Source organism: Sphaerodactylus townsendi, linkage group LG02 (assembly GCF_021028975.2).
Source record: "Sphaerodactylus townsendi isolate TG3544 linkage group LG02, MPM_Stown_v2.3, whole genome shotgun sequence".
In the NCBI taxonomy this organism is placed as follows: Eukaryota; Metazoa; Chordata; class Lepidosauria; order Squamata; family Sphaerodactylidae; genus Sphaerodactylus; species Sphaerodactylus townsendi.
Window position 1 is genome coordinate 82,180,262 of NC_059426.1, and position 27,193 is coordinate 82,207,454.

At 42.8% G+C, this 27,193-nt stretch overlaps 1 protein-coding gene across 1 annotated transcript in view; it reads left to right on the forward strand.

Moving 5' to 3' along the window:
• The first annotated feature begins 6,689 nt into the window (after positions 1-6,689).
• The window catches only part of KCNQ1 (potassium voltage-gated channel subfamily Q member 1), a 363,013-nt gene continuing 342,509 nt past the window's right edge, over positions 6,690-27,193 (forward strand). The window contains exon 1 of the mRNA XM_048486744.1: positions 6,690-7,124. Coding sequence (XP_048342701.1) covers positions 6,733-7,124 — 392 coding nt within the window. The 5' untranslated portion in view covers positions 6,690-6,732. The remainder of the gene's footprint in view (positions 7,125-27,193) is intronic.

The window sequence follows — 27,193 nt, forward strand, 5'->3', positions numbered from 1 at the left end:
ACAGTCATACAAAGCATCTGAGAAACTTCCAAAATACTGTGAATAAAGTAGAAAATAACTATATAGCACCTTATCTCACCACAACATTTTTGTTTAATATCACTCTAGAACTCAGCACAACTCTGAAAAAGAAGCTTGTTAACTAATTCTACATTAAGCTCAAAGGAAAACAGTTTCTGATCAAAGGAAATTTGCTTGTTCAGCTCTGAGAACAGAACTTGGTAGTTATTTGCTGTTGCATTGGAGTACACTAAGGTGTGAAATAATTTGTATTATTAGAAGCAGCCATTGCTTGAAGCATGTGTGGGGAAAAATTAAGCCTGCCCCACGTCTGGCATGACAGCTTAACTAAATAGCCAGTGGTTTCCATAAGATAAAATATTTAGGAAAGTGCAAGATGATGAGCTGCAAAATCTAATGTAGCAGGGTTTTAAAATTACTCAGCAAGAAAGAGAAACCTTATTTCAGGCAAGCCATTACAACAGCCAACACACTGGATGTTTATTTAAGCACACCTGTATCACAAGATTTGCATTGTTTGGCAGGTCTGTGAACCTTAAGAATCTACATGGGAAGTAAAATGTAAGCCAAGAAACTCTGAAGTATATAAACAGAAAAAAAGCAGAAGTTTCTATTACAAAATTTTAGTTTACAGAGCTGACCAGGCTAGATCATTTTGAGAAATAATTCTCAAATTTTCGTATTAATGCAGCATTTGATTGTATTGCTAGTAAGACCTGAATGCTAGAGGGCTCTTGATTTAATGGGGATAAGAATTATTTGGAGAACATTATACAGGCAATGAGATAATACCTATATAACTCAGCCAAGGTAAGACACATTGCCTTAATGACTTCCAGACAGAAGACAATTTGCTCTATATGTGGCTGTCTTTGAAAAAAAAAATTAGGTCAGAATATGGCTGCTTATCTGTTGACAGGGGTTTGTGACTATGAGTATATAAAGTCAATCCAATTTAATTGGCTTGCAACTAATGTCCCAGCCCAATTCAGGAACTTCAGTATTGCAAGGGTTATCTCCTCTAACAGCAACCTTCCTTTATACAAACCTTCATAAAAGGACCTTTTCTATGTCCCACCATCTTCAGAGGTTCAGCAGGAACACACATGTTAGAAGGCTTTTGGGTGGAATCATAGATCACATATTTTCATCCCACACTTTCAAACTCTCTTTTCTGAGATGTGGCCTGATATGTTTTAGAAGATACATCAATAATATTCTTTATCACTGGGCTTCTGGAATATAGGGAGGATAATTTCAGGCAGATAGCTGTGCTGGTCTGCAGTAAAAGAGCAAGATTCAAGTCCAGTAGTACCCTCAAAGACCAATAAGATTTCCAACATATGAGCTTTTGAGAGTCAAAGTTCCCTTCATCAGGTAGTGATTATACTTTCTGGGTACTCTCTTAACTCAGTTTTTTTTACACACTGGTGAAGAAGAATTATGCTGGATCAGACTAGTAATCCACTTAGTCTTGTCTCACACAGTGGCCAACCAGTTATTCTGGAGGGCAAGCAACAGTGAATAGAGACCAAGGTTTCCCCCACCATTGCTTTCTAATCCTGGTGTTCAGATGTTTACTGTATTGGAAGTTGAAATTACTGATTATGGTGATTTATTGGTTCTGTTTTTATCTGTGGCAATTTTAGCTGAGTGCTGCTTTTATTTTGTGTTTTTCAAAAAAATGTCCATAAATTGTTAATAACATTTTTCTTAGGTTGCTTTTACAATATTTATGAAAGCCAGGAGATATATTTTAAACATAAATAAACAACAATAACCACCTGCCTTTATTATCAGTGGTTTCCCTGCTTTTATTTTCCAGATTCTCAGGAGACAGCATCTACTGGCTCAACAAAGAAAAGCAACCAGTTTCCTTGGTATATATTGCAAGAATAGATCAAACCCAGCAAATTCAGGACTTTCTTTATAAAAATACATAGAACAGTTTTCTGAATGCAGAAAGCAGTGTTGCATGGTTAAACAAAAAAAAACCTTTCTCAAGATGTTCCATCATAAAAATAAGCCTGAAGAAATGGCAACTCTACCCCTCTTCTTAAAGTGCAGCTAAAACTTAATACCACAGATAGTTTGTATAGATAGCTTCAAATAGAAAACAAAAATTTGTATATACTTAGCCATAGATCCCAATGATTTGAGCTGCTTCATGAGTACAAGAAAGAATCTCACAAATCTCTGCATAGTGGGTGGGGGTGTTTTCTCTTTTGGCATATTATTTTTATAACATATGAAGCGTCTGAAAAAACTCTATATACTACTGCATAAATCAATACTTCACCGCAACAGCTCTTAAGCTACTTCTCACATTGTTGTTGACAGGCATGGTGTTGGCTCTCACTCATGCCCATGATGAAGGCTGTGTTGGCACCAGTAATTCACCTACAATTCTTTTTTTTTGTTTGCCCCTCCTTGGCTTGGTACATTCCAGTACTTCTCTTTGCATACTTTCAATTCATCTGTTGTAAATAGCAGCATAGGAATTGCTTGCAAATGCCTGCACCTGCCATGCTAAGTAACCACTGTAAGAAGATCCACTGTGTGTATGTGTCAGTTTTCCACACATGATACCCTCACACAGTGAGTTGGGGCACTTGTAAATAACCTGCTAAATGGCTAGGTGCATACCTACAAACAGGAGTAAGCAAGCACTCTAGCTTCAACTAGAACATAGCAGAGAATGGTGTCTTTTTGTGATGCTGATCCAGATATGGAAAGGAATGTAATGGTGATGTTAGGATATCATTAATAAGTTTTTGACTTCCCACCACATAAGTTTCTCAGGGTTAATGCATGTGACTGACCATTCATAGCAGCTGCTTTTTACCCCCTCTCCTCAAACCAGCTCAGGGAGAATGGATTGTTTTGTTTCCCTTGATAGGAAGATGCAACTTTGTAAACTACTACAAGAACCTCTTCTTTGTGGGTTGTACGGACACTGCAGGTTCTTCTCACAATAAACAAGGAGATGAAAGCTCCAGTGTGCAAACAGTGTGAACAGTGTGAACCCACTTGCTGGGTTCATCTGTACAATCTGAGGAAAATGCAGAGTGGTACTGCTGCCATGAGCAAAAATAACCAATAACATAATTCTTAGCATTTGTATAGTTCTTCAGTGAGGGATGCACATAGTGGTTACATTGTAGAACTAGGAACTGGTTCAAATCTCTTACACCACCATAGAAGCACATCAGGTTATCTTGGGTCCACTGTGATCTCTTAGCTTAACCTACCCTTATGAGGTTTGTTGTTTGTTATTAAATTTGATATACCACCTGCCCCTGAAGGGCTCTCGGCAGTGTACAGAAGATAAAATGCCAACAAAACCATATAAATACAATCTCATAATTAAAACCCAAAATAGTTTACATAACATTACAACAAAAAGAACCGGATAACAGATGGCCACTTAGAAAAGACCTTCTATCCCACTGTGAGGAGACTGGACACAACACAAGTGGTAACCAGCCCTGGTGATATACAGGGAATGGTTGTGGGGGACGGCCAGTGGTGGGATTCAAATAATTTGACAACTGGTTCCAGTGGTGGGATTCAAATAATGTAACAACTGGTTGTTTACAAGCACTATTTTAACAACCAGTTCTGCCGAAGTGGTGCGAGCCTGCTGAATCCCACCACTGGGGACGGCAAATCAACGACCAGCCTCCCCAAAAGCCCGGTGGAACAACTCTATTTTGCAAATCCTGCAGGGTCCTGATGGCTGGGAAGAGAGTGTTCCTGTTCCACCAGGCAGAGGCCAAGGCTGTAAAGGCCCTGGTTTGGATGGAGGCTAGTAGCAACATAGAGGGGCTGGGGACCACCAGCAAATTTGCCTCTGCAGAGCGCACAGGCTGAGTAGGGTCATACAAGGAGAGATGGTTCCTAAAGCATGAGGGCCCCAGGCTGCAATGGGCCTTAAAGGTCAAAACCATTATTTTATTATTATTAATTATTTATTTGATTTACTATACCGCCCACCCCTGGAGGGCTAAGGGCAGTGTACAACCTTGAAAGTGATCTGGTATTCCACTGGGAGCCAGTGCAGTTGGTGTAGCACAGGGGAGATATGATCCCTAATAGAACTACCTGTGAGAAGCCACACTGCCACATGCTGGACCAGTTTCAGTTTCTGGATCAGATGCAAGGGTAGGGTCACATAGAGTGAGTTACAATAGTCTAATCTGGAGGTGACTGTGGCATGGATCACCATGGCCAGATCAGCTTGGGAGATATTGGGGGCCAGGTGCCGGGTCGGTGAAGATGGAAAAAAGTCACCTGAGCTGTACAGGTCACCTGTGTCTCCATAGAAAGAGATGAGTCCAGGAAGACCCTCAAGCTCCAAGCCAAGGAGGCTGGGGTTAGAGTGACCCCCTTCAGCACCGGCGACTGGAAACCCCCTGATTCCCCCTTTGCCACCCACCCATAGAATCTCTTTCTTCAATGGATTTAGTTTTAACCTGCTCTGTTTCAACCAACCAGTGACCACCTCCAGACAGTGCTGCAGAGAGGTAGGAGTAGCGACCATCAACAGAATGAGCTGAGTGTCATCAGCATACTGATGACAGATCAGCCCAAAATGACAGATCTGCACCAGCTGAGCAAGGGGGTCACATATAGATGTTAAATAATAATGGGGATAACAGGGCCCCATGAGGAACACCGCAATGTAGTGGGCACCTCTGGGAGACCCTTTCCCCATGCCACACTTGCTGACTCCGATCCCAGAAGAACAAGGCAATCCATCATAAGACAGTGCCCCGCAACCTGGAAAAAGCCAGGCAGTGGGTCAAAAGATCATGGTCAACTACATCAAACTCTGCAATAAGATCTAATAATACTAGCAGTGCGAATCCGCCCTTGTAGGGCTGACTGTGGAGTGTATCTGTGACAGCAGTCAGGATGGTCTCTGTCCAATGGTCAGCATGGAAACCAGACTGGAAGGGGTTGAGTGCTGATGTGTCCTCCAGAAAGCCCTGAAGCTGCTCCCAACACCACTCTCTCAATTACCTTCCCCAGAAACGAAAGATTCGAAATGGGGCGGTAATTGGCCAGATCCCTAGGATCTACAGAAGGTCTTTTCAAGAGTAGGCGGACCACTGCCTCCTTCAATCGGCCAGTGGTTGCACAACAAAAGGCTGTTATGAAGATTAAATGGAAGAGGAGGAAACAATCTGAATAGCTGCTTGGGGTCCCTAGTCAAGAAGGAAAGTGGAATATAAGTTAAAAATAAGTATTAATAAATAATGTTATTACAATCTATAGTGTGAACCATTATCTCCACTTTGAGACTGTGACACAGTAGTGTGCCGAACTCATTGGTACGTATTGCTTCATTCCCTGCTACTTATGAGAGAGAGTTATTGGATTTTGGACAGCAACGGGGGGCGGGGGGGGGGGATTAAAATTTCCTGCTGCAGTTTCTAAAAATGTCATCTAGTCCAGCATCTTGTCGATCATCTAGTCCAGCATCTTGTTTCACACAGCCACCAACAAGTTGTAAGAACACAAGAACAAGCCAATTGGATCAGACCAGAGTCCATCTAGTCCAGCTCTCTGCTACTCGCAGTGGCCCACCAGGTGCCTTTGGGAGCTCACATGCAGGATGTGAAAGCTATGGCCTTCTGCGGTCCCGATCACCTGGTCTGTTAAGGCATTTGCAATCTGAGAGCAAAGAGGATCAAGATTGGTAGCCATAAATTGACTTCTCCTCCATAAATCTGTCCAAGCCCCTTTTAAAGCTATCCAGGTTAGTGGCCATCACCACCTCCTGTGGCAGCATATTCCAAACACCAATCACATGTTGCATGAAGAAGTGTTTCCTTTTATTAGTTCTAATTTTTCCCCCCAGCATTTTCAATGAATGCCCCTTGGTTCTAGTATTGTGAGAAAGAGAGAAAAAATTGTCTTGCAAGGCCACCAAATAAGGCACAAAGTCTTCCCCTGGGGTTGCCTTATAGCACAGATATACAGAGGTTAACTGTCCCTGGATGTGGAGGCTGCCTTTTAAATCATCATGGCTAATAATTATTAGCTTTCTCCAACAAAAACTATCCCTTTCCAGTGCGTTCAGAAAGGATGATGGGGAAACTCCCCGCCCCCCTTTTTTTGGCCAGGGCATTGTCATAATGCTTATAATGCCGGTCTTGGTAGTAAGAAAGGTAGGTTCAAATCCCTTCCCCTCCCTTAAAATTCCTCGGGGGGGGGGGGGGGGGGGCTGGGACAAATTCCCCCTCTCTCTGCTTGCTGTCAAGACAGAAGAAAAAAAAGAAATAACACACTACTATGTATACAGACTGCACTGTTGCTGCTGGAGACTGCAGTGCCTTCTAAGAACTCGTGCATTATAGTACGCACACGAGTGACCATTAGCAGAAGAGGGACGAAGAGTTGCACCTGTTGAGTTTCTCCGCGTCCCGCATTTGTTTCCCGCGTGGAGCCTGGGCGGGACGGGGGAGGGGACAGCACGCGCTCGAGGAGCATATCGAGCAGCTCCTTGGGTGGCTACTACTGGCGTCGAGCGGGGACCTTCCCCCTGAGTGGGCAGGGCCACGGACAACTCTCGGGCGCGGGGTGTGTGTGATCCTCTCCAGCCGCGCCTGCCTCCGTCTCCTGCCCGCCAGCGGCGCGTCAGCATCTCCCGGGTTGCTGGGACTCGGCTGCTTGCTTTCCCCTGCCGCTCTCCTTGGCGCAACAATGTCGTCCTCCTCGCCGTCCACTCCCCAGGCGGACAGGAAACCGTGGGGCTGGGGGCGCTTCTCCGTCGGGGCCAGGAAAGGCACCATGAAGCCGTCCTCCCTGGAGTTGGACGAGGACGCCCCCAGAGCGCATTACGCGCCCTTCTCCCTCTCGGCGCCGGCAGGACCGCAGGGCGCGCCTCAGCAGAAGCAGCAGGACTGCGCCGGGACGGGGGCGCCGCCGGTGGTGGTGAGCGCCGACTTCCCGCGCCCCCCGGTCAGCCTGGACCCGCGGGTCTCCATCTATAGCGTCCGTAGACCCCTGCTGACCCGGAGCAATATCCAAGGCCGGGTGTACAACTTCTTGGAGAGACCCACAGGCTGGAAGTGCTTCGTCTATCACTTCACGGTGTAAGTCCGCCTTTGCTCCGGGGCTTTGGGCGCAGCCTTGCCGTTGGCCTCGCAGGTCCTCCTAACGGCGCAGCAGCCCGCTGGGGTGAGGCCGGGAGAGGGCAGAGTTGGGCTCCTTCTCGCCCTCCCGTAGCCCTGCTTGGGCTGCCGAAGGAGCTCCCGCACTCTGGCTGGCCAGGGGCTACCACGGCTCCGCCTCCAGCCCCCACCCCCACCTCTCGATCCTACACATATTCGCTTAACCTTCCCGAGAGAGAAATCTGGTTAGGGATTGCTTTGCAGCCTGTTTTTTAAAGTCAACCTAGCATCCCCCTTGCAGAGCTGCTGCACTTTCTTGGTGCACATCTCCAGACTCTCAGTACTGGATCTCAGTCTTTAAAAAGAACTGTAAAACTAACAGTAGAAAGTAGTATACAGTTAGTAGTACACAGTAAGTACACAGAAAGTTGTACACAGAATGTAACAATAGCACATGTGCAGAAACGGACAGTCCATTCGCATGAGAGTTTACTTGAACCTAAGTGAGGTTTGTGTTGTTTAGCAAAGTGTTTGCAGTGTTTTAGCTTCGATTAAACACACACATGCCCTGTCAGTGAAATGTAACCACTTAACATATAGAAGTTTGCAGATTGGGGTGTGTGTGTGTGTGCAATGTTTCCTAACTTTTATATACAGGCAAATATGTCTTTCTTGTAATGAAAAGTGACTCAAGTGAATGTATCTGTGTAGGAGTGTTACTATAAGTGACCAGTATACATGCTGGGGAGCACCACTGTGGGCTTCTTTGTGCCAAAGACACATGTGAAAGCACTTTGAATCTCTGTTTAAGGAACTGTGTTCTTCTTTCTCTGTGTTCTGTTCACTTATAATGCTCTTAGCAAAGCAAGGCATTGTGTCCTGAGAACTTCTGGCTGCTGTTCCAAAGCCCATACATTTTTTGGTTTTGACTTGGTTCTTTTGACCAGCCATCTGTCAGTGTACTTCTCAGTGCTAGGATACAACTACATGTGTCATGGAAACACATGTAACTCAAGCTCAAGTTTGTCTAGGAAAAATCAAGATTTGGGACAGTGGTCAAGGAGCAACTTTCTTTCCCTGCCCACTGCTTTTGGTTCCAAATTGCCCTTCTCAAACTCCTCTTCTTGTGGTGTTGTGGGTGCTTGGATGAGAAACTTACAGCATGGGAAGGGGGGCTTAGAATGGAGAGATGGTGAGTACAAAAGGGTGGGATTCAAATAATTTAACAACTGGTTCTGGTGGTGGTTTTTTAAAAAATCTAGCACCATTTTAACAACTGGTTCTGCCAAAGTGGTGCGAATCTGCTGCATCTTACCACGCTTCAAACCTTAAACTTGTTCTTCACATCAACATGGTTGAGATATGTCTGATCACATAGACTGTAAGGCTGTGATCAGTGAATAACTTTAGTACAAACTTTATATGTATCATAGCCCAAGGTCAGGAATCTAAACCTGTTTACGTAGGTTCTGTTGAAATCGTTAAGATATATCATAATAGTACGATTAGGATTGGGACATAAGACTGTCATTTGAAATGCACAGTCACTTGGAGACAGGTTTCATTGAAACCAATAAGGTATCCAAGTGAGTATGTTATTTTCAAAAAGTATTGGAGTGTAGGTTATCTAACAGAGGGAAGGCAGCATGATAGTGCCCAATATTTGAAGCTCAGCAAGGTCACACCTTAAAGAGAAAACCACCACTAAAGGCTTTGCGGAGGAAGGTAATGGCAAACCATCTAAACTTCTCACTTGATTTCAAAGCCCATTGCTGGCATTACTGTGATTTGATAGCACTTCACACACACTCTGAATCTTGGCCGATACATGAGACAGAAGGAAAGTTGGGTGTTGCTTCTTTTGGAAGCTGAAAGAAATATCATTTCATAGATTGGGTCAGTTTTTTTTCTAAAAGGCATTTAAAGGCAATATGTGCATTTGCACAACTGATTCCTGATAATTAACTGTGCTCTGGCTGTTGTTGTATAGTTATTTGCTCACTCTAATAAGTGGTGGCCAGGCACCATGCATGGCCATAATGTAGGCATACTTCCAGAAAAGGAATGTATTCTAAATATGCTCTGATTTATTCGAGCAGGCCAAGAAACTGAAGATCTTCGTATACACTGGAACACAGCATGACATTCTCTGCCTTTAAATAATTTGGCATTCCTTTAGAGTTGGCATAAATGATTTATTTCCTCATGTTGGTATGTTTGAAATAACACTGTTTTTAAGCATAGCAAAGCTCTTCTAATATGGTTTGAAAACCAGAAAGCCATCAAGTGAATGAAATTAACAACCTCCAAATGTAGATTTGTTATATTTGTCTAACCAGGCCCAGTTTTCTAGTTGGATATATCATGAGAACATAACCTGCCCTTGAGGAAGTATTGGAGGGGGGGCTGTGAAGAAGCATGGGGGGAAATTCCCCCAAATAGCACAGTAGCTCAACATTGCTAAGCTGAGTGACTTCCTAGCCCTCACTATTGGCTTGTCTCTTTCTCTCTCTCTACCATATGGATGAGTTTGGAGAACAAGCACATGCACATCTCACACCCTGTGTTCCCTGACCCTAATTTACTCATCACTGCAGAATACTGTATTAGTGTCTCTTCCCTTTTGCAGCTTAGAAACCTTGGTGTTGTTCATTGGGATTGAAGGAAGCGCTCTTTCTTCATTCCCAATTAGTTCAAAGTGATCTGAGCTCTTAAAAGCACGTGGACTAATGCTGGTAACAAGGAAGTTAGCATTGTTTTTTGATATGTCCAATATGGACTGTATCATTGTGCTGATTATTTGAAGCTCCATGGAGCTTCTTTTCCCATGGTTTGAGAGATGACTTGCAGCAGTTTTCCCCTGAGCTCCCTCATGGCCTTCTTTTCCATTTGTCTTTCTATGTTTTCCTCAACATTCCCTTGTATTTTCTCAAACTGCATTGGTTTGAAAAAAGCACAGAAAAACACTGAAAAAAACACGGAAGGACACAGACTACAAATGGAAAATGGGTATGTGAGGAATCTTGCAGAAAAACAACTGCAGGCGGATAATACCCAAACCGTGGAAAAATGGCCATGTGGAAAAAGCCTCAGGTCTCTTGCATGGGGCCAAGTAACCATCTGAAACTGAAAGTGCTGGATTCATATGACCTCGCTTCTCAAAACATATACGGTAATAACAGCCCATTTGATGTATCAGCCTCAGTCCTAAACATAACTCATTCTTCTAATGCTGTTCAATCTCAGAAATTTTAATGTGATTTAACTTTGTTGGTTTCTGTTCAGCTTCAGTTTTCTTTGGGTTGTGCTTAACTTGTGGCAGCTGGTAATGCTGAAATTATTAGGGCATATATACAAGTATTGGTTCCAGTCAATGGCAGAACCCCCATTCATTTTTAATAGGAGTATACTGTGTTCATTTGGTGTAGAGTGCAGGATCCTTGTCCCCTTGGAGTCAAAACACTTGTATTTAAAGAACAATGTGATTTTAAGAATCCAGTTACAAGCCTGGTGCTTTAAGGCATCAACATCTGGCTATTTTAAATATATTTTCTCAGCAAACTATTTTTGTTATCCAGACCTTCAGGTGATGCAAAATCAGTTGTATGGAATGGAGTGACAAGGCCACAAGTTCTAGCTTACTCATTCTTAACTTTAAACTTGTTTATCCTCCTTTGTTGGTTTAGATTTATAGCCAGTTATGAAGCTCTAGATAAGTTACACTCAGTGCTATCCTAAGCAGAGTCACGCCCTTCTAAGTAAATTGGCCAAGAAGGGTGTGACTGTGCTTAGGATGATACTGATTATTTTGTTCACTCTCCTAAAAACCCTGTGAAGCAGGGCACAGATGTGAAATTGTTACCCTGAGACAGAGCCTTGGCCAGAGCTATGCTTTAAAACAAATCTGATTCCTGTCCAGAACTCTGGCACAAGCTTGTGTATTTCTCCTTCGAAGGAGAGAGAACACCTCAAAAGAGTCTGCTTCGTTCTACTTGTACTGGGTGCTGAAATGAGTTAATCTCATTTGACAATCATCTACATAGGGCTGCACCAACGCAGTGGTAGAAGGTCTGTTGTTAAGCAGCAGCTTACAAATGTCTGCATGAAAAATTAATGTTTTGTAATGGAGATGCTAAAAAAAGACTTCTAATAACCTTTCACCTATTTGCATATGGTGCACTCAGGAAGTAAGATCAAGCATGGAATGTATCTGTCTAATTAGGTCAAAAATGATTCACTGGCTGATTGCAAGGTTGATGCCACAGTGTCATTATATCATTCTGCTACATAACCGAGGATTATCTGTCTGGGTTTGGCTTAACTCCAAACAGGTTTTTAAAACATCATTTCAAAAGGTCAGTCTTATGCTCCTGTTTTCTTTGTAATTGGGGTCAGTTCACTTATAGAGGTGATAGTTGCATTAGAATGGATAGCTGTAACTTTCAGATCACCTGTTTCTGGGCAATCCCGATTATTCCAGTGGTACTACACTTCAGTAATGTTACAAGTCCTAAATGGCCTGGTGCTCACAATTCATCTCTACTATGGCAGGAAAAGTGCTGTCAATCATCTTTAAAGATGGAGAGAAATTAACCTGGTTTTTGGAAAACACATTAGTGGTGGTCGAAAGTACCATCAAATCACAACTGACTTACACCAACCCTGCAGGGTTTTCAAGGCAAGAGGAGTTCTTAAATGGTTGGCCATTACCTACCTGTGTGACCCAGGATATCCTGATCTCCTCCAGTCTCAGAAGCTAAGTCAGGTTAGCCCTGGGTAGTAATTGGATTGGAGACCATCAAGGAATGCCAGGGCATTTGTGTAGAGGAAGCAGTGATGTAGGTATAGATTTTTTATGGGGTGGGTTCAGGGGGCGGGGCCATGCAATGCCTCCCCAAGCCCTGCCCCCGGCCTCAGTGCTTATAAAAGCAGCTCTCCGAGGCCGGGGAGGGCAGACTCCCCTGCCCCACCCACCCCACCCTCCCACTGACTGTGCTCCCAGCTGGCAGCTGACAATCCCTTCTGCCCTCCCCTCTGGGCAGAGGCATAGCTAGGAAAAATGGAGCCTGGTGCAAAATCTGAGTTTTGCGCACCCCCCCTCCCATGGGCAGCCATTGTGATGCTGGAATCCACCCCCAAACAGCATCACTTTCAATGGTGTTTAAACTAGGGAGCCCAGATTCTCCTTTTAAATCCTCCTTAAAGGGAGAATCTGGGGTGCCCAGTTAAAACAACATTGAAAGTGATGCTGTTTTGGGGTGGATTATTCCCCACCCTGAAACAGCATCACTTTCAATGTTTAAACTGAGGACCTCAGATTCTCCCTTTAAATCCATGCAGAAGGGGCTGGATTTAAAAGGAGAATCTGGGGAAACTTGGGGGGTGCCTCCTGTCATGGGTGCAATTGTTAAGCTAACAGCACCAAACTTTCAGGGTATCTTTATTTATTTATTTTATTTATACTTTGGGCTTCTAGACCGCCCCATCCCCGAGGGAGGGCGACTCTCCTGATGATATCACCCAGGTTTGGTGAAGTTTGGTTCAGGGGGTCCAAAGTTATGGACCCTCAAAGGTGTAGCCCCCATCTTCTATTAGCTCCCATTGGAAAAAATGGGGGCACCCCCTTTGGGAGTCCATAACTTTGGCTCCCCTGAACCAAACCTCACCAAACCTGGGTGGTATCATCAGGAGAGACTCCCAACCCCCCCCCCCTGAAATTCTAGTGCTGCTAGCCTAAAAGTTGTGCCCCCTACAGGCAAAAAATTGAAAAAACACTAAAATACACAAAAAACCAAACCGGGGGGGGGGCGGAGCTTCAGACATTTAATGGGGGGTTTGAACCCGAGAACCCCCCCCCCTTCCCTATGTCCTTGAGAGGAAGGCAAAGAGAAACTATCTTGGAAACCATATGAGGCTGCTATAAATTGGCTGTGACTTGATGGGATTTCACAGAGAGAGAGGGAGGGAGAGGGAGAGAGAGAGACCAGGCTAGCTGGGCCTATCCAGGCCATGGCAGAAGAACCTATTAGTATTTTTATTCCCTTTACCCAAAGTGGGCGGAATGAGTGGGGATGGTAGGATTGGGTGACTGCCACTATGAACTTTCATGTTCATTGGAATTTCTGTGTAAATTGTACATGAGTGCAATGCTCTTTGTGATCAGGAACCATACTTTTTTCAGGGTTTCTGACTGCATGAAGGGCCATAAGCATGTATGTATCATGTAGGCTCTTTATATGTGTTCTGCTGAATTTGTGTAGGTTGGGGGAAGAACTTGCTGCAGTGATCCTGCTACCCTCGTGTATATATGCCCCCCCTTAGAATGAATGAAAATGGGCTTACTGTGGTAGGCTCAACCAAGTGCATAATTGCACAAGTTGGTGCTGGAAGGGTGAAAAGACAAAATAGGAGATGTTGCCTGACTCCTTCCCCCTTTTCCAGGGCAAATGACCTTTGAGAGAGGACTGAGATTAGTCATTCCAAACCATGTAGGGTCAAATGAATACCTTCCAACTGACCTGTCTCAGCCCTGAATTCAATTGGGGTCTGAAATGATTTCAATTTGTCTTTAAAAGTGAGCATGACTCTTCATTTAAAAACCTTGAGATGATGTGAATAAAGATCTTTGCGTTTTTTTAAAGTGGTGGTTAATGATTATTTTGTTGCGTGCGGAGGTGTGGATACTTGCTACATTAATACAGACATCTAATTGTTTGTTGGAAATAAAGTCGGCTGCAGCCCAAATTCATTTAACAATATAAAACAACCATAAAGCTGGGCGAGCATAACCAGGGCGAGCATAACCAATATAAAACAACCATGAAGCTGGGCGAGCATAACCATAACACATCCTGGCCCTCAGGCAGCAACACTGAACCTGGTTTAGGGCAGCCCCAGCTGACCCCCTCAGGCCCTTCAGACAGATAACATTGTCTGGCACATCCCCCAAGGGAAACGCAACATGAAGTTACTAGATGCCACTTGGACGCAAACCCAAATTGTGACACCCCTTCCTGCCAGGTAGTGAGCTCTTGACGCGGCCCCAAGGCTTGCCCTGTCAAGCTCTACCACTACCTCGGACCTCATAAAGAGACCCCCGATGCGGGAAGGTCTGACATGCAAGCTGCTGCCTTCCCCAATAGGATGTGCTCTTATGCCCAACGCCACCGAGCTGGTAACACCAGCTCCCACCCCAGCTTCAAAAGGCTGGAGTCACTGTCCCTCAGTGGGCTCAGCCTTTTAAAGGCTTGCCTGGCCCCTGTCACATGCCGGTTCCCAGCCACGTGACAGGTTTCCGCCGGCATACAGGGGAGGAGGCATTTCGCTCCTACCTCCCCCGCCGCAACGGCGCCACCAGGATGATACCTGGTTTTATTTGCTGCCTTTTCACACACAATACCTGAAGTGCATAATGATACAATTTAAGCAATTCAAATTTCTTGAACCATTATCTAAAAAAATAGCTCTTCAAGTGTCTCTTTGGCTGTATAATTTCTGGTCAGGATCCAAAACCTCCATTTAGCATACACTTTTATTTGTGCAGGTGGAGAGGCCATTTTTTACTTTATTTTCTTTATTCATTTATATCCCATTTGTATCTCTCAGTGGGAACCCAAAATGGCTTACATTGTTATCCTCCATTTATTTATTTATTTATTTATTTATTTGTTTGTTTGTTTATATATATAATTGGTTTTATATACCGCCCCTCCCCCGAAGGAATAAAACAATAGTTACAATAAAACCCCATTAAAACAACAATCAATAATGTTATATTGGCATCCAATCGTAACCAATAATGTTATATTGGCATCCAATCAATAATGTTATATTGGCATCCAATCATAACCAATAATGTTATATTGGCATCCATTCCACTTCACCTTCACAACAACCTTGTGAGGTAGGTTAGACTGAGAGTCTATGACTGGCCCAAGGTCACTGAGCAAACTTCCATTTGGTTGGCAACCTCTCGTGCAGTTGTCATTCCAAAAAATCACTTTTTGGGCGTCTCCAAAGGAAGGGTAAAAAGTCCTTGTGCTCAGTTAATAAATCCTGGCTTCTGGCCTATATATTCAGCTTTAAAACTGTGCTAGGGGTTGGGAACTACAGCATTTTGTTTGATCAGATATTTATAGACATTTATACTTTTATCCAAGGCCTGCTGGAATGCCTTCTCTCTTTCCTTCAGGTCAAAAGGCAATTGACATATTTTGTATTCATGATTGTTTTTTGCAGCTATATTTGCTTTTCTCCCCACAGTCTGTATGTTGTGTTTAAATTTAAACCCCAAGCCTCGTATTATCTGAAATGGTGGGGGTGGGGGGAAGTTTTTTAACATTAAGGTTAGGAACATATGTTAGGGAGAAATTCGATGTTACGACGCTGTGGAGAAGTTGGTATTTTCTGTTATACAAACTGCTCCTATATTGTGCTGTGATCCTTGCATCGCAGAAGCAAGTGCTGCTGCTGTTGTTGTAGTTACATTTTTGGGTGGCCTGCTACTGAAGTACTTCCATATAGTCTAGAAAAACAGGCTGATAGTTATTTGTGGAGTAGTCAAACATTTTGAGGGTAAAGGAATATGCTCCCAGACCTAGATGATCCAGGCTAACTTGATCTCATCAGATCTTGGAAGTTTGTGTCGTCTTGTTTTGCATTTTTACTGTTATTTCATCATGACAACTTTCACTGCATCAGTCACTTGTTTTCTCATTACCAAGTAGCTTGCTTTGATGAAATGTGTAACTTGTTCATTCAGCTCTGTTGAGACACAGACAGCTGCTTTCACTTCACTCTTGTTTTCTGACATGATCCAAGAACTGAATGGCAGACTGTCCAGTTTATTATGTTATCACTGAAGGAAACAAGCATAGTTGTAACATGGAAAAAAGAAGACAGTTTTAAAGTGTCAGCAGATTGTTCTGCCACAAACATAAACCTTGCCCCTTTCTACCTTTTACAACTGCAAACCAAAACAAAGGAAGAAAAAACTATCTTGCTTAGAGACAAATCACTGAAAGATTTAAGAGAAAATAAATGAGAAGCTGTAAATAAAATATAATATTAATTATGCTGATGTTCTCAACAAAGCTTGATTTTGCAATTAAAATTATGTGACATAATGGATGGTTTCTTAAACTTGGGCTATTTCTGCACAGGTGGATAACAGCGCCCCAGGGACGCTAAAAACTGCGTCCCTGGGGAGGAGTTCACACAGCCGGTGCTGCTGCATCACAGCAGCGCTGTCCTTTCAAATTCCGCTCAGGGAGTGAGGTTTTTGCAAAGCGGCATCTTCCTGCCAGTGCGGTGCAAACAGCACTGGCGGGAAGACGCTGTTTTCCCCATCCCCTCCACTCACCTCTTCTGTCAGCGTCACTCTGGAGGGATGGAGGGACACGCCCAAGCTGCCCTCTGACCCCTGGAGGTCGGAGGGTAGCATGGGCGTGTCCCTCCAACCCTCCAGAGCGACTCTGCCAGAAGAGGTGAATGGAGGGGACCGAGAGCTCCGTGCAGAGCCACCTCTCCTGCTGGGGAGGAAATTGGGGCTGCTCACACACTACGGTATGCCGGTGGAGGTTCGTTTCCGCGCGTGTCCGGAAAGGGCCTGACTTACATTGATAGCTATGTATATCATGCCTCTATTTTTTTATTCAGTTGGTAACACAAATTTAATCTATTCATTTTTATTTCTGATTAGTCTGGATTTTACAGTAAGAAGTGAAGAGCATATGTCAAGATTTTGATTTGTCTCATGTAGAATATTATTAATGGGATGTATTAGCACATTAATTTTTGCCTAAAATAGATAAAACCATGCCCAATCTTGAGTTTAAGACTGTAGGACACCGGACATCTGGAATTGGACGGACGGCAAGACTTACGGAGTTATGTAAACAGGACGGCTCGGGAGTAACCGTGCGGTTGTGGGATTCTTTTAGGAAAGTGTTCGACTCTGGGACGATTTAATCGTGTATTTTTCCAGAACGGAACGCTATTCTGGCGGACAAACTGATGCAGTGGCAGCACATGAGCGAAACTACCTTAGACCCAAATTGTATCCTCCATTGTTCCAAAGTTGGGTTGCAATTCTCCTGACCTGACTTGCATTCCTTGTGAATCCAAAAGCAGCTGTGTGGAACACAACTACCGAACTGAGCACGCCAGTAACGGGTTCTAGAATGGCGGGGGGAAAAGAGGTTTCAGAAGCATCGTTAGTTGCAATCCCAAGACTGGCAACTTGCGGGAGACTTCCATGAAAGAACATACAGCTGGCAATGGAATGACGCTCTGGTGACCGAGATCACCTACCTGGTCGATTGGCGCTATCAATAAAGGGGGCTATGATCTAGCATTTGCTCCAACTTTTATGGTTTAACCATGGAGTTTTGTATGAATGTTAGAGTGTTGCTTGACACAATTATGTCACTTTGTAGTATCCCCAGTTGCACTGATTGCCCCTCATTTTCCTCATAATCCCCATCACAATGTCCAGTTGGATGGTGGCAGGGAGGGCAAATCATTTCCCACCGAAATGGCTTGGCTGCATGTGCATCAGATACTATGAGTAATCTGCGTGGAGCAGCATATGATATAGTTTGAACTTTACATGGCAAGTTCCTTGGTCATATGTCCAGCCTAATGCTGGCAAATTCTAGAGGAAAATGATGTAAGCTGCTTTGGGTCCCCATTGGGTGTTGGTTGGCTTTGCTTTTTTGTTTGCTTGTTTTTTTGGATACTTCTTATTAGATGAAAGCAGCTTTTATTTGGTCATATAAAAATCATGTAAAATCAATACATCCCCTCCTCCAACCAATGCTTTGTTTCCTGCAAAATCTGAGTGGCCGGATGATGACAATCACATAAGGCGAATCAGCGTCAGAGCATATTTCGACCCAAGTGGATCTGATTTATCATTCCGACTGGTACCAAAGGCAAAGTTAAGCGATCAGACGGCAGTGTATACTCAAAGTCGTGCGCTAACTTGCGGTCAGTTTTCCGGAATTCGGAATGACTTTCAATGTTGCAGCAAATGTTATTCAGGATGGATGCTGGCCTTCAGAAGCCACACTGAAGAAGTGTGAGGTCCTTCAGAAGTAAGGGTGGTCCTAGAACATAAGTAGAACACTTGGATAACCGTCTGGGAAAGCTATAGGACCCAAGTGCTTTTTTCTAATCGAATGGTGCCTTATATCTTTAATGGAAAATGTAACATTCTCTCCCTCACTTGTTAATTTGTGGGGTTGTCAACAAGCAGCAATCTAAGGTCCTGAAATGTATTGACAGTGGCTGTGCAGGATATACATATACCAGCTTCTTCCTTGTACTAGATATGATGAAAAGGAGTCCTGATAACACAATCAAAATGGATATTTTTTTAAATTCCTGCCAACAACTCTTTTAAACTGCAATGTTCTGCAATACAGATGGCTCTCACACTTCTTAAAAACACTGGTGTCCTTGTTGATGTAGTCAGAATGTTTCATATTTGCAAATCTGATGTAATTCGTAATATAAAGATTCTTGCATTGTAACACTCATTGGTAGCTTTTACTCATTAAAGACAGAATGTTTGATTTGCTCAATGAATTTTGCAACTAGTATAATCTTAATAGATCAATCAATTAAAAGGCAACGGTTATTTCTTAAAGTGATGTTTATTTTTGACTTTTAAAAGCCACTCATGAAACAGGTTGTTAACCATAAACATTCCTACCTATGAATTGTATTATTTGTTGCTGTTTCTTCAGTTGGTATTCAGCCGTTCTACTACATGCAACACCATCCAAGAAAAATAAAACCACATAAGCACATCAAGAGATTTATGGAATCACAGCAATGTGAGATTCAGTGAGAAAGTAGCACCTCTCAGAAAAGTGTTGGAATGTCCCAGGGTGTCCTTGGGGATTAGTTAGTGTCTTTCATAACAATGAAACCCTTGTCAACAGTCTTGGTCATAGGCAAACACCAGCCAAGCATATATAGGCTCTTATCAGCTCTAGTTTGACCATGTATTCAAAAAAAAAAGCAATGTCATAAAAACCTTCAGTGGCTGGCAATTCCAGAGCTTGCTGCTAGAGCAGAAAAGAATTCCTGAACAACATAGGCCTCTTATCAACTTTAATTGCTAGGCAGTGGAGAATTGCTGTTTGTTCAACGTCATTCAGTATTAGTAGGTCTGTTGTGGGTTGTGCTGTAGAGATAGTGAAATGCTTGACCATTTGAGTTTGCAGTGAAAATAGGGAGAGTATGATGTTAATAGTAATTTCAGCTACAAATGTGTGGATATAAAAATGAATTGTAGGGTTCTCAGGGAGACTGACTGGACTATGCTCCTTTTTAAAAACCAAGTAAACAATTGAGGACATGGAATTATATATTCAGCATTACTGTGAATTGTCACCAATCACTTCTGCTGCTCTTGCCTCTTTTTGTTGTTGTCCACCAGTTTATTGAGTTTTCATTAAGGTTTACATGAAGAACTAAGAACAATGCCTGTTGTATTTCACTTGGCATAACATTTACCTCCTTTGTCCATTCTCACCCCATTACTTCTGCTTCTTCTCATGGAATAGAAGAAATGGGGAGGGGGGGACCATGTTGGGTAGAGGGCAGGGGACAGACTCCATTTTATGCACATTACTTTGTCATGACTACCAAAAGAAAAAACTGCATGCACCTGAGAGAAGAACTCCCAATTAGATCAGTAGTCAGTGTTCAAGAAGATAAGAAAGGATAGAATTGTTTTAAATAAAAACAAATAAATGTAGGTCAGTGTCCTCTTTCCCATGGTGGTCAACCAGATTCCCCAGAAGGCCCACAATTAAGGACACAGAGGCCAAAGTCTTCCTTCCCCCAGTTTTTGTTCTTCAGAAAACAGTCAGTCGGTTGCCACAGAACTCCTGGTGTTCAGATGTATACTGCTGCTGAACATGAGCCATTGTCATTCTAATCCTCGATGAATTTGTTTAATCTCTTTTTAAAGCCACCTATGCTACTGTCTACCACTATATCCTGTGGCAGTGAGTTCAACATATAACTTATGAATTGTGCGAAGAAATACTTTCTTTGGTCTATCCTACTACCTATCAGCTTTATTGGGTTGTGCCCATGTTATAAAATTTTGGTAGCAGGAAAAAGATTCCAGAGTGAGGGCTGAGTGATACTGCACTGTGTGAACAATGAAGGACAACATTATTTTCCTCTGCAGCATCCCAGGATTGGCAATTGTCTTGTGTCCCCCACAGCTAGATATTTGATTTTAATAGCTTATCTTCAAATTTGCCTGTTAAATGAGTTTCCATATAGAAAACTTGTTTTACTGTTAATACTGTGTTGGGTCATATGAAATAAGCAATACTGGATATGTGGCAACTGAAGTGTCTGTCTTTGAGTGTGCATGCGGGTTGGTCAATACTAAAAAAATTGGGTAAAATTTGGATTTGGATGTTTGGGGGCATAAAATGATTTGTATGCCCGAATCCGAATCATAGCCGATTCGGATATGCCCGAAAATTTGTGTAAATCCAAAAAATTCGAATTTGTTTTAATTTTTTAATTTTTTTGGTGTTTTTACACATTTTGGCCTTCAGGGAGCGCAATTTTAAAGCTAGTGGCACCAAACTTTCAGGGTATCATCCAGAGACTGTCCTGATGATTCTCCCCATGTTTAAGACTTCCAGTTCAGGGGGGCAAAGTTGACCACTAAAAGGGGTGCCCCCAACTTGCATTTGTTTCTGTGGGATCTAGCAGGAGATGGGGGCTACACTTTTGAGGGTCCATAACTTTGGACCCCCTGAACCAAACTTCACCAAACTTGGGGAGTATCATAAGGACAGTTGTTGTATGACACCCTGACATTTTGGTGACAGTAACTCTAAAACTGCGCCCCTCACAGTCACCCAAAGAAATTTGTCCAGATTCTGTGCTCTGCAGTGGCTGGCTGGCTCCATTGCAGCCAATGGGAAACTTCTGTGGGAGGGTTGTGGAGTGCACATTTCTCATGGCAAACCCACAAAACGTTCAGGGTGTTTTCATGAGAGTCTCTTCATGACACCATCCAGGTTTGGTGACCATTGCTTCAAGGGGTTCAATTCTATGGGACCCAAAAAGGGTAGGGCCCATCTCCCACTGCCCCCTGAAGCAAAGTTCCCCAGAGCTGGATGGTGTCATCCAGAGACTCCCCTGAAGATACCTGGAAAGTTTTGTGTCTGTACCTTGAGAAATGTGCACCCCACAGCCCTCCACCAGAAATTCCCAATTGACAGCAGTGCAGCTACGTCACTGCAGAACAAAAAATCTTGGGCAAATTTCTGGGGGTGCCTGTAGGGGTGCATTTTTGGATGTATCGGTGCCAAAATTTCAGGGTATCATCAGGAGCCTGTCCTGATTATGACACCTCCCAAGTTTGGTGCAGTTTGGTTTGGGGGGGGGGAAGTTATGGACCCTCAAATGGGTAGCACCCATCTCCTTAGCTCCCATTGGAAAGAATGGGGAATTCCCCTCCTTTTGGGGGTCCATAACTTTGGCCCCCATGAACTAAACTGCACTAAACCTTGGGGATATAATCAGAACAGTCTCCTGATGATACCCTGATATTTTGGTGCCAATATGTCTAAAAATGCACCACCTGCAGGCCAAAACGTGAAAAACCACAAAAAAGTAAAAACGCTATTTGGCTGCAGATCAGATGTGATTTGGACAACTCGGAGTCAGACCCAACCTGTCCAAATCCATCTGAATCAGTGCAGATTCGGTCCAAACTCAGATTTGGACCGTCCGAATCTCCAACCCTAGAAACCAGTGCCTATGCCACATATACACACAACAGCCTTGTAATGCTCCATAGGGCTATGAACCTGTGACTCAGTGGAAGAGCCTCTGCTTTGCATGCAGAAGATCCCAGGTTCAATCTCCAGCATTTCCAACTGAAAGGACCAGGTATTTGGTAAAGTGAAAGGCCTCGCCTTGAGACCTTGGATAGCTGCTGCCAGTCTAAGTAACCAGTACTGATCTTGATGGACTGATGGTCTGATTCAGTATAAGGCAGCTTCATGTGAAAGGAAGGTTGCATTGAGGGAGGGAATTTGATGAGATCAATTGAAAAAGCTGGTAGTATCTAACCTATCCTTTCCCAGTTTTTCATGAAATATGGCCATTACTGAAATGCATTGTAGAGTAACTGTATATACTAGATGGCCTATGAATATGGTCTTGCGGAGATGCATTTTTAAAAGATTTTTATATAGTTTATTTCTTGATAATTAGTGAAAATTTGAATCAGATTATTTAAAAATTGTTTCCTTCTTTTCTTTGACTGTGTCTTCCATGTTTGTCAACTTATTTTATTCCCGTAGCTTCATTTTTTGCCTTTGATTTATTTCACTATTCTTTAAGTTCCTCTTTTTTGTCTATGTTTTATATTCTCTATGTTCCTGTTATTTCTTTTTGTGGGTACTCTCATAATCCAATTCCCAAAAAATGTTTTTGAAAGTGAATATCGATGTGATTGGTATGTGGGCTAATTGGCTTCTCTGGACCGGTGCCTACATGTTCACCTTCTGTGTACTCAGTTACAGAATTTACACAGAATGCAATGGTTGGCTTCTTATAATGACTACATGATCTCTGGGCTGCTTGTTGAAATAGATTATGCAAAGCAGGAAACACACAAAAAATTGTTGGTCTTTCTTCCACAACTTCCTCTTTTTCTTCCCTGAAACCCTCCATAGCCTTTCCCCCTAATCTGTTTTCCTTCCCATCCACAAGCCAAACTAACTTTATTTTCCCTCCTGTCTTCAGATTTCCTTCCTGCCAATCTGGTCCCAGTTGTACAGTTCTGGGCCAAGACCAGTTGTGCAATGGGGAACTTGCAAGGGGTCCTCACTTCCCCATATCCCTCCACACAGTTTCCCCTTTCCCTCCTCCTAGCAACTTTAATATCCTTGCCCTGCTTCTTTTACTCCTTCCTACTTGCCCACCAACCTACCTTTGTTTGCCATTCCATCTCCAGACATATTTATTATTTACTTCTTTTATACCACTTTTATACCACACAGTTGTCCATATTGGGAGCCCAAAGCAGCTTACAACATTCTCCTGTCCTCCAGTTTATCTCAGCAACAATCCTGTGAGGTAGGTTAGTTTGAGGGTCTGTGACTGCCCCAAAATCATGTAGTTAACTTCCACAGCAGAGGGGTAGGGGGTGAGGATTCAAACCTGGATCTCCCAGTGCCTAATGTGAAACTTTAACCAATACAAAAAACTCACTTTTTAATGGTGGCTTCTGTTTGAACAACAGCAACCAGTCCTGGGTGAATCATGCAAGATACCTGGCAAGCTTTGCCTAGATGCATCTTCTTTCAAAGGCCAAAATAGCCCTGGAAAGGGCTCGGCCCCACGTACTTTTAGTTTCAGATTTTTCTGCAAATCTGTAGGGTTTTTGAGTTTATAGAAAGAACTGTCTTGTCTGTTCATGACTCCAGTTTCCAGATTCAAGTATCCACAGATTTGCCCATGTTGAGAATAAGATGTATTGATGATTTCTAGGTATGAGTAGTTCTGACGCTCTGCAAGTACGCACACATAAGTAAATGTAATGTTCAGACAACAGTTCAAGTTTTGCTGTAATGATATGAGTTGCTCCAGGCCATAACTTTGTTTGCATTAGGAACGCTGCAGTAGTTAGTCTTCATTATTACTTTATTATTGATATTATTTTATTATAGATATTATAGATACTGAAGGCACAGATCAGGACCATGTTTATTTAGTTTTGTAATGATCAGAGCATTGCATTTCAGATGCAAATTGTGAAGTTTGTTAAGCAAAGCTAAATAGGAATCTTATGGCTCTATGAAAATAATAACTGTATTATGGCATACAGTTAATTTCATCAGATACATGTATTGCATCTTAAATATATAGGTGAAAGAGAAACAGAGCATTTGCTGAATGTTGATTTCCAGATGTTACTCCTATGATGTCAGACTTGTGTCTGTTTATTTTATATAGGGACACATTAGTTTGACTTATGCTGACTGAGGAGGGCATTGTTGGCAATGATGACATACAAATGGAAGTTGTTCAGTTGTTCCTTTTTCTCCTTCATGATTATTATCCATGTTTAGGACTAAGCCTGGCATTAAAATGGATTCTGAACTAAGTCTTGGTATGGCCTTCCTAAAATCAAGACTTGGTTTAAAATGGCTTTATTGCTGAAAATCTTTTCTATATTCCCTCCATCTCACCCCCCAAAAAAGAAAAGAAAGAAATAGTTTTTTCTGCTCGCAGAACAAGGGCCATGTGTTCCACATCCAAGAGCTATAAGCAGTTCTACTGCATCATCTATAAGCTGTGCCAACAAGATACAAGATAACAAATACATGAGTGCTTTAGTGAAAAATTATTATAACAACCAGGTTATTAATTAATTGGTCATAGGTTTTGTATACAGCTGATCTAGGCTACATGTTTAATTAAAGAAGAACAGCAAAATCTGTTTCATGAATTTGAGGCCAATGAGAGGATTTTTCCACAAGGCAATTCGCTGAATAAACATATCAGTACTTTTAGAACTCTTTTCTTCCAGGGAATTAACTGAGAATTTATGTTAAGCATCTGTCATGATAGTCTAATTAGGATGAGACACACAGGATGAGACAGCTAAATGAAACAAATTACAAAAAGCTGAAATGTAACTCCTCAGGCTCCAGTTGGTAGTCTGTCACCAGTCCCTTTCACTAACCAGTCAGCCAGAGACCAAGGGACAAGCCTCTGGCCCTCCTGGGACTAAGATCAAGAAAATCACCCTTACGAGGTAGTAGGCTTACGAGGAGTTTCAGCAAACAATTAATTTGATAGGTGCAACCAATCAAGGCCAAAGCTCAGGTCTAAGCAGGGAGCAAGAACCAAACTAGAATGACATATTTAAGCTATGTGCTCAAATATTTTTGCTGGCCTGATCCTGGTTAGCCAGACAGATGGATGATCAATGATGTCACTTGACCAATGAAACTGTTTCTGACCATGTGACTTTAATGGTCAAAGGAACGAATGTGCCAATGAGACCGTGTACTTTGCAGCTCTGCTAAGCCAACTTAGCCCACCCCTTCTTCCCTCTATGGATCTCAGGAAAGGGAATGTTTTCTACCAGCCCTGGTGCCCTTGAAGCTGATTATCCTCAGTAGTGTGAACTGTACTTGGATTCCTACCTCCCTTATCTAAGGCCCTTTCCGCACACGTGCGGAAACATACCTCCACTGGCATGACCTCCAGAGGTCACAGGGCAGCGTGGGCGGGTCTCTGCAGCCCTCCAGAGGGATGCTGCCAAGAAGGTGAGTGGAACCAATGGGGAAAGCAGCGACTTCCCGGGGGAGGGGGGTTCTCACCGTGCTGCGGGGAAGACGCTGTTTATCAATAATCTCGCTCATTGAACAAGGTTTTCAGGGGCAGTTTCATGCCGCCTGGGGAAAGCCAGGACAGCGCTGCTGTGCAGCAGCAAGGTGTCCTGTGCAAATGGTCTCCCAGGGACGGTGTTTTTGCCGTTCCTGGGATGCTGTATTTGCCCCGTGCGGAAAGGGACAGAGTCTCTTCAATAACCAACAACTTGCTTAGTTGCAGTGAGAGAAACTTCTATCTTTGCAAGACTTTAGCGTGAACCATTGCCTCAATAAATCATCAAACTGTATTAAAAGATCATTTTCTTTACAGCATGCTCTAGAAAAATGATGAAAGGTAGAACTATTCAGAAGACAATGACTGCCTAGCTTTGCAACTGAAAAATTCCTGTATACAAAAATAGTAATTCAAGACTCTTCCTTTAATGAAAAGTTACACTGGTGTTTGAGGTGGATTTTTTAATTACTTCTAATGTTCCAGAAAACTTGTATTCTGTCCATATCGATTTTCAAGCTGTCTTGAATTATCTTATTGTTTTGCTATCCATATCTGTTTACTTTGACAGCAATCCTGCACACAGTTGTCTTAACAGCCGTTGACTTTAATGGGATTTAATCAGTTTACAATGTGAGGGATGGCTGATAGCTTATCACTTTTTACTGTGTTTGCATTGACAAAACATGATTTTTGATTTTCAAAGGATGCGGGAGAGAGAAAGAAACTCTTTTTTTGCTTCCTAGTTTCATACATTTATATCATTTAATTATTTATTTGTAGTCCGCCTTTTTCACAAGGACTCAAAGCAGATTAAATAGAGGGAGTCAACAAGATGGCATATTCAATAAACAGTGAATGAAATAGGATTAGGATTGTAGAAGTCTGGACCAATCAGAAATCTAAAAACAAAGATAAAAAGCAGCAACAACAGAAACCCAGAACTGAAGTATAGCAAAATTATTAACATGACATGTTACATAATGCAAAAATCACATCATTGGATCCCAGTTACAACACGCTATACACAGTAGCATGGACCACAGTCCCTAACCCTTTACCGAAGTAACTTTGTAAACCATTTTGTACAGTGCAGTCCTATTTGTGTAGATGGTGCACCAAGGAATCACTGGTAGTCACTGTTTCAATGGAGTACAGAAACCAGATTAAGGGACAAAAGAATTTGAAGAGGATGTTCAAGCAATGGAAGAAATCAGCATGGTCCAGGAGTACACAGACAAAAGAAGACACCTAATGTCTGGGGGAGAAATAGCGGCATGTTTCAAAAATTTTAATAATTAACTGTGTCTTGTTGGTTCAATATAATTTTTCCTCCATCTGACTTTTTCAACAAATATGATTACTATGTGAAATCTGGTTGACTCTGTCTTTGCATGTCTGTTCTCTGTATGGTGATCCTTCCCCCCGCCCCACCCCAACTATCAGTTTATTCTGTGTGTCATTCTCTATCCTGTGGTTTGGCTTTTGCCACCAAGCAGCGTTTTATGGGCAGTTTGCAGAAGTGAGAAGATAAATCATAGTGTGGCTTATTTGTGTGGCAAGCCAGAACATGTGCCATGGCTCACCCTGGGCAGTCCACTGTCTCATGGAAGTACTCTCCATGCAGCTTGTATACTTCAGGTAATCCATTTTTAACA